The 12,600-nt window shown below is 33.8% G+C and overlaps 1 protein-coding gene across 1 annotated transcript; it reads left to right on the forward strand.

The window, feature by feature from the left end:
* Positions 1 to 226: 226 nt before the first annotated feature.
* On the forward strand, positions 227 to 12,369 carry LOC115977314 (5'-nucleotidase domain-containing protein DDB_G0275467). The gene is made up of 14 exons (XM_031099101.1): positions 227 to 539; positions 627 to 660; positions 1,153 to 1,365; positions 1,451 to 1,587; positions 1,686 to 1,835; positions 2,436 to 2,537; positions 3,936 to 4,100; positions 4,290 to 4,400; positions 4,711 to 4,808; positions 5,548 to 5,671; positions 5,870 to 5,959; positions 7,731 to 7,775; positions 10,833 to 11,153; positions 11,973 to 12,369. The coding sequence occupies exons 1-14, from the start codon at positions 492 to 494 to the stop codon at positions 11,997 to 11,999; spliced, it is 1,665 nt and encodes a 554-aa protein (XP_030954961.1). The 5' UTR covers positions 227 to 491; the 3' UTR covers positions 12,000 to 12,369.
* The last annotated feature ends 231 nt before the right edge of the window (positions 12,370 to 12,600 follow it).

Consider the following 12,600-nt stretch of genomic DNA (forward strand, 5'->3'; position numbering starts at 1 on the left):
TGGTGAAATTGTAGACCTACCACTTTTACTTCACTACTCACGGCTTACCACGTGAGTAAGTTGTAGCAAAGGCTGTAGTTCCAATATTTTCCTATAAAAAAAATTAAATTGAGATAAGTTCTAAAAAAAAAGTAAAAGATTTTGTTTTTTTTTTGTTTGAGAAGAATAAATAAATGACTTGAGATAAGCGAAAGAAAGAAAGTTCAAAATGGTAGTATTCACTATTCAGCACAAACCGTGGTATTTGGACTGTAGTAGTCACCACAAAGTGGCTGAAGTGAAAATGCAGGAAGGAAAGTTGCTTTTCAACTTCGCATGTGACTGACTTTCTCTTCTCTCCAATGGCAACGAAATAAACAGAAAAATCCCTAAAACTCGCACACACTTGCTTCTGAAAACACAACTAGTTTCATTCACACAGAAATCAAAACCCTAAAAACTTGGAAATGCTATTTGATTAGCTGAGCCAAGCCAACCTCAACTCTTCTCCTATGGCCTCCCTTCGTAGGCTTTACCCTCTCTGCTCTTCCTCCATTAACGTATTTCTCTCTCTCTTGCTCTCTTTTTCATAGCTTTGGATCTTGTTTGTTTTGTGGCATTCTCACAATTACTTCCTTTTTGTGCAGAGAACGTTATTTTCAGCTTCTGAAGCTCGTGAAGGTTTTTTTGCTTCCCATCTATTTTCATTTGAATATTTAGATTCATTAGTCTTTGCTAAAAAAAAAGTGATTAAAATTAGCACATAATTGCGTTTTTATATCCTGAACTGATTTACATTAGAAAAAACATATATTTTTGCTTAAGAAGTGCATATAGTATGTATGTGTGTATTTGTATATCATATGATCATTATGTAATGTTTTACTGGAAAACATTTTCCTGAAAATTGATTTGTTTTCCTTTGTTTGGTTGTGACCTTGAAAATGAGCTACAAAGCATTTGCAGTGGTTTTTTTTTTTTTTTTTGCCGAAACAAACGGAGAAATGTGTAGAATTACTCTCAATTTGATATTTTTGGTATTTGCAGTTGATTACATTAAATTTACGCAATTATTTATATCTTTGTGCAAGTCTTGTTCACTACTGTTCATTTTCCTATAGACAGGTTTTATTTCTTTTAACGGAATTTGACTTGAACTATACTTGAATTAAGGGTTTGGAGGAAGCTTTTTTCGGGGCTATAGTGTGATTGCTTCGTCGGAGCAAACTATACTGAGACCAGATGATGACTGTGGGCAAGTTGCGGCAGATAGTTTCATAACTGATGATGAGATTAGGAAGATTCGGCATGAGTTTGATGCTGCGAGACAGTGCTTTCACAAGGTTCCCAAGGTGCTGAAGGGAATGCCTAAGATGAATCCAAAAGGTCTGTTATGCTTCTGTTTTGACTTTAAGTTTGATTTGATACATCGTTTGTCGTATTGATGATTTGTAATTTATTTTGGAATTAGGAATTTATGTAAATAAGAACTTAAGATTGGACAACATACAAGTTTATGGTTTCGACTATGACTACACATTGGCACATTACTCTGCCAATTTGCAGAGTTTGATTTATGATCTTGCAAAGGAGCACATGGTTAATGAGGTTAGGTTTATCCTATTGAGGTGATGTTATTATATTTTATTGGGTATGTTGTTTATAGAACTATTTTTTTTATTGCTTTTGTTTATTGTGGTTCTCAGCTTAGGTATCCTGAAGTATGCATGAAATTCAAATACGATCCAACTTTTCCTATTAGAGGCTTATACTATGATAGGTCAAAAGGATGTCTTTTGAAGTTGGATTTCTTTGGGTCGATTGAGCCGGATGGGTGCTACTTTGGTCGTCGCAAGGTACTTCTCATTAATTATTATGATAAAGATGCTCTTTTCAGTTTTTTTTTTAATAATTTTTTTTTATACTACAATTACAATGCACTTTGCATCTACGTCTCATCTGTCCACCTCTGGTTTGATGGGTAATATAACTAATGACTCAAGCTATTTTTATACGGAGCTTTTAAAAAAATGGGGTTGGAGGGGGGGGGGATCTTCTTGCCTATTTCTTGCGTATCAACCTTTACCATTCTTTTAAGGGTTAACATTCTTATAGTTTCCAGGTAATTCTCTTTCTTTCTCTTCTTTTCTTTTTCTTCTTCACTTTTTTTTTTTTTTTTTTGGTTGGGGGGGGGGGGTTGTTTTTCAAAAACTCTCTTCTATTAGCTTTCCTGTATACATTTTACTTCCATCCTTTACAAAGCTACTTTATTAAAAAAAACAATACAATAATGCACCATGACCTGTCTATGTTTGGTCAGTTTTATTTATAATCAAAACATAGTATTCCTATTGCTAGCTCAATTTATCAAGATTGTAATTGCAGAGTTTGGACATTTAAAAGGTATCAATGAAAAACTCTTTCTTAAATATCTTTCCTTTCCTATGAATGTACAGCTCAGCAGGAAGGAAATAGAAGAGCTATATGGCACGCGGCATATTGGCCGTGATCAAGCCCGTGGGCTTGATGGTTTGATGGATTTCTTCTGCTTTAGTGAGGTTGGTTTCATTATTATATATATTTTTTCTCTACTATGTACCCTGGCTGTAGGAGTTGTGGTAGTCTTTCATGTGTTCAGCATGGACACAGACATGACTCATTGAGCAGTGAACTTCATTCTATGCATGTTAAGTATCTTTGTAACAATTTTCTTCCTGGGTGAGGACATGTTAAGTTTTTAGGTTGATGCATAGGAGACAGTTTTAGTTGATTGAAGCCCTCTTACAATATATATACTGAACTTTTGAAAGCGATTGTTTTCTTATGTTTTTTAGAACAGAAGACCTCATATAGTAACCCAATTATCAATGTATAAAACTGCTTCAATATATCACTTTATTTTAAACTTGTTCTATATATTTTCTTAAATAATATGCTTATTTGAACAAACTTAGAAGCAATTAGTTAGACATGAAGTGCTTTACTTCCTTTCAAGCATTTACTATATTCCTAAACAAATATCTTGCCTGCTTTCTTCCAAAGAAAAGACTTGCAAAGATAAAATTGATGTGTGTATCAGCACAAACTCATGTTTTTTGTCTGTATATGTTCATTATTTTTGTTTTTCTTTGATAGATGCATTGTCTCTGTTATATTCATCTGTGTCCACAGTACATATGGCATGTTTAATCATATCCATGGGTTACATTGTAGGAATTGGGGAACAGCCCTGAAATGTGATATTAATTTATGAACTCTCAGAAACTTACCATTTGTATTTGCTTTGTGCCCAGATTAATATACTATGGTTGTGAAATTTTAAGTTGATTATTTATTTCTTTCATTTACTATGTCTGCTTGTGCATTTATAGTTATGTTCATGTCACTTTCAATGTCATAATGATAAATAAGAATTTACTTTTCTTTTATGATCTATCTATAATTAGTGAGTTTTGTAGCAGACATTCGAGTCAATTTTATGATCTGAATGGTCAAAGGAAAATAAAAAAATTTATTTATTTATAGAAATCAACCTAATACATGAATGTGTCTCTTTAGATTCCATGAAACTTGGGTTATCTGTGACAATCGTGTGATCAGGCCTAATGAAAATAAGTGAGATGGTGACATCTAGTTCAAAGTGTTCACAATGTAGATCACACAAGAGAGAAGTTTGTTTGTTTATCTGAGAGCTCCGGTTAGAGGTTCATACTTAAGATACGGGGTTTTCAGATATAGGTGAGAAATTTGGTTTCTCTTCCCTTAAGGAACAAGAAACAGCTATAAAAACAAGAGAGATGGTGGCATCTAGTTGTCTTTCTTTTTCTTCTTTGTAGTTGACACATATTTCTTGATGTATAGTGGACGGGCATATTTCTACTCAGACTGTTCGCAAAGTGGCTATTTTCGCTTCTCTTTCAACCCCTGAATATTTTGTTTTTGTTGTGAGTTTGCAGGCCTGTCTTATTGCAGATGTTGTGCAACATTTTGTTGATGCTAAGCTGGAATTTGATACCAGTTACATTTATGAAGATGTAAATCGTGCAATTCAGCATGTCCATCGAAGTGGCTTCGCTCACAGGGGAATTCTTGCTGATCCTCATAGATACCTAGTTAAAAATGTGAGTTCTACTGGTTCCTCTCTTTTTTTTTTTTTTTTTCTGACCTACATAATGTGTTTAATTCATGCTGACAATGATGGCTTGATGATACAAGTGAAAGAACCTGTTCTTATTATCAAGACGAGTTTTTTTTTTTTTTTCCTTATATTTGAGACTTTGTACTAGTCTTTGTGTGGATGAAAATTTCAGGGGGAGCTATTACGCTTTCTCAGGATGCTAAGGGATAAGGGAAAGAAACTTTTCTTGCTGACGAATTCTCCATATTACTTTGTGGATGGAGGGATGCGTTTTATGTTGGAGGTAATTTTTCATGGGGAAATCGTATTATAGCCTTTTTTGTATTTTGAAGTTGAGGATTTTATGTTTGTAACTTAGATTCTCACAGAATACTTCTGTTCTGGAGTTTATTTTTGTAGTTGTTGATTACATAACTTGTGAAATGGTTAGAGAACGCTAAAGAGGATGTTACAAAGTTTTATTTATGTTTTAGTTGAAAACAATTAAATATACAAAGCATATGGATTGTTTTCAAGGATAGGAATTTAACGCATACTCTCTCTCCTGATGCATATTTGCGTAAATATAATTGGTGTTATTGTTGTTTTGTTAGGATTCTTTAGGTTACAAAGACTCCTGGAGGGAACTTTTTGATGTTGTGATTGCTAAAGCGAAAAAGCCGGAGTTTTATACATCTGAACATCCATTCCGGTTTGTATATTCAATTTCTAAGCTCTTTTTTGTTTTTGTTTTTAAAACCTCTTTTTAGATTCTTGAGAATAAGATAGAAATCTGTGTTCATTGTTCTATTTTTTTCTTCAATTTTCTCTTTTAATTTTTTTTTCTAGAAAAAAATACAAATTAATTTCGTGAAAATGTTCTTGATCGTGCAAATAATTTCATGGGGCTTTCTATCAAATTTTCTGTTGGGATAATTAGGAGGAGTAAGATTGATGTGGTTTATGAGGTTACTTGGATGCCCTTTATATATCAAAAACACATATGGTGGATGTGGGACAGTCAGTGTGAACCTTTATGGCAAGGTTTATGCTATGCTACTATTCTGAAAAAGAAAATGCTTTTGGGGGGAAAAAAAGCGCTTCCAGAAACAGACTGGAAATTTGTTCCCGATAAGTGCAACGACTTGATTTGTCCTTGCTGCAAAAAAGTGTGAATTCATTTACTTTTCTAGCTTATGACTTCAGCTATGCTTTTTGTTTCCAGACTAATGATAATTGATATGTATATAAAACCCTGATTTGTTTTCTATTTTGATAATTTCAACTATTTATTTTTTAAGCATCTTTCATTTTTTTTTGTTTTTCTTTTTCCCTTTCATGTCCTTTTTGGACTCGAATTTTATGTTTTTATCTCCTTAACAATGCACTGAAGGCTAAACTAATATCTTGTTTGGTGATCTGTCATGCTCTGTCTTTTATCTTCCATGCAGTTGTTATGACACAGAAAAGGACACTTTAGCTTACACTAAGGTAGATGCTTTTCTTCCAAATAAAATTTACTACCATGGATGCCTAAAATCTTTCCTCCAAATAACCAAGTGGAATGGCCCAGAGGTATGTCATATTTCATGATTTATTTTGTTAACCGGTTTAAATTTATTTTATTTTTTGATGCCTGTCATACAAGTTGAAACTTGAGCAGCTTTAATTGCTGAGTTGAAACTTGAACAGCTTTAATTTCTGAGGCAAACCTATGCTTTTCTCTGGAACAGGTTGAGCACTGAGCCCCTGTTTTTTTGTTCCCTTTTTTAGGTTATATATTTTGGGGATCACCTATTTAGCGATCTGAGAGGACCCTCAAAGGCTGGCTGGCGCACTGCTGCCATCATCCATGAGCTAGAAGTATGTATTTTTTCTTTGTTTTTTGATAAATAAGAACTAGAAGTACGTATTTAGCTAGACATTTTTGAACTTGTCTCTTAAATGCTTTTAGAAAATTTTCTGGACTTAAAATATATCTAAAATGTAGAACATTCACATAAGTTGGAGAATTTACTGACTTGATCACTCAAATTTGGATTGTAAGAATTTAATTGAGGCTGACTCAAATCTACAGGGCAGAGTAGTTTATTTAACCCTTTACTTTTATTATCACTTTCCTTTATTCCTGCTTTCTATGTTTTAAAGTTGCTATTGTTTGTGCAATGTGGTAAGTTCATGAATCCCCCCCCCCCCCCCCCTTTTTTTTATCCTGCTTGCTAGTTGCTACCACACGTCATTTTTTGTTTTAATTGTTAAGTTCCACATGCATCTAGTAGGTCTTGAACCCATAGCCATACCTTCCATCCCATTATTATAGGAGGAAGCGCCATTCCCTGCAGCACACATCATGCCAAAACCGAATTCTACTACCACCCCGAACCTTGAAGATGATAAAAACTGAATCTATATCAGCCCATTCAAATACTACTCGAAAGGCTGCAACCATGAGGGCTGTGGACTGTTTATGATGTCCATTGATCTCATGTATCTTCGTATTTTACCTCCATATTTTACACCTACAAAATGCCTACTGAAGTGATCCCCTCACCATAATGCCATAAGCCATTTTCTCAAATAAGCATGATTGAAAGTGCTTAGTTTTTTCACTGCTAGTCCTCCATTTTTGATAGGGGAACACACTGTATCCTAATCCACTAAATGAAGCTTAAATTCTTCATCTTCCCCACCCCAGAAGAAATTCCTTTGGAGTTTCTCAAGCCTGTTTGCCATGAGTAGGAATAGTAAGTAAAGAAAGAGAAAGTGGGTAGGTAAGTAGGTAGAGTACTCTTAAGGAGAAAAATACTTCCACCTGTATAAATTATTCCATCCTACTAGTCTCCTTTCCTACCTTTCTAAAACTGAATTCACCCTGCACTAGCCTCAAAAGAAGCTCCCAAAAGCATTCCTAGGAATTTCATAGGCAGCGATCCCAACTTACAATACAACAAAACAGCAACTCCTCTAGCTCTTCAAGCTCCTATAAGTATAAAAAAGGCTGTAGGTTTTGGTGTCTGACATTGATATGAAGTGCCTGGATGAGGAAAAATGGCAAAATGTGTCTTTGTTACACAGACGGCATTTTGCATTGCCAATGAGTTTTGGTTCAAATCGCACTTCCTCCTCCAATAAAAATAGGTGGAGGGTGAGGTATGCGTGTGTAACTTTCGAATAACAAAAATAAAAAATAAAAAATGCTGACATTTTGCATTATGATAGTTGAAGATAGTCTTTACAAAGTGGTTCATTCAGAATTCTACAAAGTTTGATGGTGAATGGGAATGCATGATTAAGGAAAAAAAAGATACAATAAATATTGGTTGTTTACAAATTGACTCTTGAGCATTGATGCAAACTTATAAATTCCAAGAGATATAGATTAGCCATCCTGAATACATTTTTGATTGGGGGGTTGGGGGTGGGGAAGGGCATTACAATCATGTTTTGGTTACATTACATTGTTAGTCAGATTGGAGCAGTTGAAGTGCTACTCTAAAGTCTATTGTAATATGGTTAGATATCTGAACATACTGTAAATTGTATTTATGTTGGGTGTCATTTTATTCCTCATATACATATATTATTATTATTTTTAAATAAAAACTCTCTGAGGCTGTTTTGCTAATAAATGCAGAGTGAAATACACATACAAAATGAGGATAGCTATCGTTTTGAACAGGTATATTCTGCACATGATTCATCTTTCTTGGAATTTTGTTGGTCTTATACTTTTGTTTTCTGATCACTAGGTTGTTAAAGGTTCATGCATCTGAACCTTAAGCTGTTTAGGTTGCAAATTTGTTTAGTTGAATAGGGTTCCATTTTAGATTGCTTATATCTGTTGATTAGTTGTTTTGAGGCAAAAAAATAGTGAAGAATTCTTCTAATTCCATATCTTCTTACCCCCATCCAGAACAATAAATCAAAATTTGTTGTAAAAATTATTTCAATATATTTTTTAGGCTAAAATTTGTTGAAGTATATAACTTTTTGATAATTTGGATTATAAATTGGATACTACAACAACAAAGCCTTGGTCTCAAAACTCTGGGGCTGGCTATAGGTTCTTAATAGACTAAGTAAGGTTAGTCACATGTATTATTCTTGGCCTTGTATCCATCCAAATCATACCATATTTTGCTTCTTTAATTAATACGTCATTTTTTTTACTGCTTTTACTAGTGTTATTTTAGGTCTTTCCTTACCTCTTTTCATTCATTTGACTTGAATTGAATCACTTTTCCTCTCAAGTGCATTAATTGGTCTCATTTCCACATGACCAAACCATCTCAAACGACTCTCCCCTATCTTTTCTTTACTCCTATTTTCATTGCTAGGAGCCACCCCCAACTTTAAATGAATTTCTTCATTTCATATTCTATCCTTATATTTGTACTTATCCATCTTAACAATTTATTTCAACTATGCTCATTTTATGTACATGTTACTTCTTTACATCCCAATATCCAGTGCCATATAGCATAGCTAGTCTTATAGTCATCTTGTAAACCTTTCCTTTTAACTTAATGGGTATTCTATGATCTTGCAATTTTCCTGATTCGCTTCTCCACTTCATCCACCTTAATCTTTCCTATAATTCACATTCTCTTTGATCTCTCCATCCTTATGAATTATTGATCCAACATATCGTAAAAACTCACTTTGGTATCTCTAGACTATCTATAATTCTAGTATTTTTGTTTGTCCTTGTATGGTACTTATACTCGACGAACTTTGTTTTAAGCCTTTTGATTCTAAAACTTCCTCCAAATTTTCAACTTGATGTTAACTTTCATGTCTAATTTCATCCACTAAAATTGTATTGTCTACAAAAAAAGATGCACTAAAGGGATTTCATCTTGAATTAGTCTAGTGGCCATAACTAGTTCAAAGAGATATGAACTTATCATTGATGCAAATCAATTGTGATAAGAAACTCACCCGTGATGCCTCTACTTGTTCTCACATTAGTTACAGTTTTGTCATGATATTTGTGTCACCTTAATATATTAATAAGAATTTTTTTTTTTCCTTTCTAAGACTGAAACCTCTCTAGTTTAGGTAATTTACCATATGCTTTCTCTAGACCAAGAAAAACCATATGGAAATCTTCACGGGCTTAACTATATTCTTCCATTAGGAATCTAAGTAAGATATTGCTTCCATGATAGACCTCCTTGGCATAAAACCAATTTAATTATCCAATATTTTTGTTTCGTATCTTAACCTATGTTCAATCACTTTCTCTTAGAGGTTCATGATGTGACACATAAAGCTTAATACCGTGGGAATTTGTATAGTTTTGAATATCTCTTTTGTTTTTGTATATAATTTATATAGGTATTAAATTACTAGTTCTACGCTTGACAATTTGTTATCAATTAAGCTTGTAATGAAAAGGTTTGTCAAACATCCTAAGCCCGTGTCACTGAAAGCAGTTCCAAGCTTCAATGGGGATTTCATCACTTCTCATGACTTTTTTCGTTTCATCCTCTTTAATGCATCATTTACCTTGGTCATCTTAATTCTTTGAATAAATCAACAGTTTTTACTATCAATTGGATTACTTACTCTACTCCAATTTCTTGTATGGCTTCCATTAAAGTTTATCAGAATAACTCTTCCATCTCTCTTTAAGTCTTCCCTTCCTTTACAATCTTTGATCTTTTTCTGTAATGCACTTGACACATTTCATGTTTTTTGTTTTCATTTCTCTTGTCTTAGCAAGTTTATAGTATTCTTTTCTCCATCCCTCATCCCCAATTTTCTATATAACTCATCATAATCCTTAAATCCAAATGTTTGGAAATATTGCAACTTGGGATAAAGTTGGAACGGACAAATAAATTTGTTGTTTCAGTTTGTGAATCTATATGGTGCAAACCTATGTTTCTAATAGAAGGAAAAACCATTTATTCATATGAACAAACAGTGAAATCCTAAAATTTATGAAAACAAAAGAAGAAAAAAGAAAAACTAAATTGCTAAAAGAAAATTGGGGTTATTCTTATTTGAATTAATGTTCTAATAACCCTTGACAATGATTTACCATCAGTACTTTATGATTGATCAAGCCTAGTCAAGAATAAAGTTTTCGGGCTGATTGTTCAAAATTATATCAAGCAGACAATTAAAATCTCATCATGTCAGCATCAAAATTGATTGGCACCTAATGCATCATGGGATCTTGTCTGTAGATTAATTCTATTGAGCTTTAGGTTGATCAAACATTTCAACTACATACTTTTGGATGAATGATTAAAACGATACATGACATTCATCATATGTAGGGTAGGATTTTGATCAGAAGTTAAAATTTATTTCATATAAAACATTTAATGGAGCATTGGGCCCTCAATCACCCCCCACCCACCCACACACTGTCTCGTTTTGGTTGTTGACATGCTACTTGTATATTAGGGAGAGTTTTCAAGTGGTTCTACAACTTGTTTATTTACTGGATTGGTTCACTTTTAGTTTGTTTCAGATTTTAAAGTTTACAGTTGGCTTTGGTTTTTAGCTTGCCAACTGATGAATCCATGAAAGTCATTAAAGTTCTTCAATTGTTTCTTTGCCTGATATGACTTGAACCATACACTTAATTCGTTATTAAAAAAAAATAGTGACAGATGAATTCTTTGGTAATAGATGAAAAACTTCAGAGCACTGTTTTCTTTTCTGCTTTTTAAAGCTTTCAAATCTTTGTCTTACTTCTGTTCCTTTTCTCTGGACACAGGCAAAATTTCATATAACCCAGGAACTTTTGGGTAAATTGCATTCCACTGTAGCTCAAAGTCAGAGATGTGAAGCGTACAAGTCACTTTTTGAAGAGCTTAATAAAGAGCGGCAAAATGCACGCAGCATGATGAAGAGAATGTTCAACAGATCTTTTGGAGCTACTTTCCTCACTGACACTGGCCAAGAATCTGCTTTTGCCTATCACATTCATCAATATGCAGATGTGTATACCAGCAAGCCAGAGAACTTCTTATTTTATCCTCCTGAAGCATGGCTTCAATCACCCTTTGATATAAAGATCATGCCACATCATGTGAAGGTATGATATGGCTTTTCTTAGAAGTTTTCGTTCTCCCCTTATTCCTTTTTACATATTCATGTTCTGTGCTTCATGCTAATGGTTGCTAGTAATAATGAGTACATCTGGTTCCCACTATCAGTCTTTGTGGACAAGGCATGTGGTATCTCTTACCCTTCATATGGGGGAGTTTGCTCATAGATTCGAAACTGACAATATTCGGAATGAGTTTATTTATGCTAAAATCTATTAACAAGTGTAGTTGAATTTTAAGCTGCTACCAATGAGCTATAGCTCAACTGGCACTTCCTTACTTTATAATAATTGGTTGGAAAGTGAGGTCTTGGGTTTGGGACCCATTGGGTGCATGCATAAGTTACCAACTAAAAAAAAAGGTTCTCATTGTAAGAAGCTAATAACTTATTAGCACATCATAGCCAAGTTTCCAACCTATTGACATGATGGTCCAAACAGAGTTGCAACATTATTTTTCCTTCTCTATGTCCGTGAACTGTGTCTATCTCATTTCAGAGAATGTGTGCTCTGTTTAAGTTAAATGTGGATGCTTGGCTTTGCATTGTGTGACTTAAAACATGTGGTTTATAGAATTTCCCTTGAATGGTGGAGCCATTAAACAGGGTTTGGTTTCAAACATGCTCAAACATGCCCTATAAACTTGGAACTCTTTGTTTGGTTGACCCGGCTTGAAGAAAAGAATTTGGGTTTTTGTGATTTTCATCCAGGCATGGATTCAAGTTGCTAAGATGGTCTATTTTATGTGTATTATTTTCCTCCTACATTCTCTCAATAGCTCCCTTCACATGTTCCTTTTGCTTTCAGGTTCCATCAACCTTGTTTGAAAATTGATAGATCCATAAACAAATATGAATAGGGCAATTCACCAATTTTTGGAAATTTGTTCGTCGTCAGAGATGGCAACTAAAGTTGATTGATTCATTGAGGATTCCGCTATGAGGAGGGCAATGCTAATACACTTTTGTTCCATAATGGAAGGGAATAAATGGACACAAATATAAGTGTTATGCATCGTCTTTTATTCTTTAAATGATTCTGATGTCACGAAACATTCTCATATATATGAGCATGAATATAATTGTTTGAATAGAAATGAATATATCTGGGATCTTCTACTTCTACTCAGCCAAAGAACAGAAAAGAAAAATGGCTCTCTCTCCTCTTTGAATGTTAAGCTAATGTTACCTCAAAAGTTTTGAAAGAGATTGTGAATTTTTAATTTTTTTTTTTTTTTATGAGTAGATTTCTTGTTTTTTGGTTTTTATTTTTTGTTAGCAATATCAGCGTGACTTTCAAAAATAATCCCGTTGCTGCAAATGTGTAACATAATACATAAGGTTGTTCCGTACGTGATCACTTATAATGGTACGGGTCAAATCTCCAACATTTATGGGTTTTTCATCAACAGTAGGTTGCCAACTCTCCTAACAAT

Source organism: Quercus lobata, chromosome 2 (assembly GCF_001633185.2).
Source record: "Quercus lobata isolate SW786 chromosome 2, ValleyOak3.0 Primary Assembly, whole genome shotgun sequence".
NCBI lineage: Eukaryota > Viridiplantae > Streptophyta > Magnoliopsida > Fagales > Fagaceae > Quercus > Quercus lobata.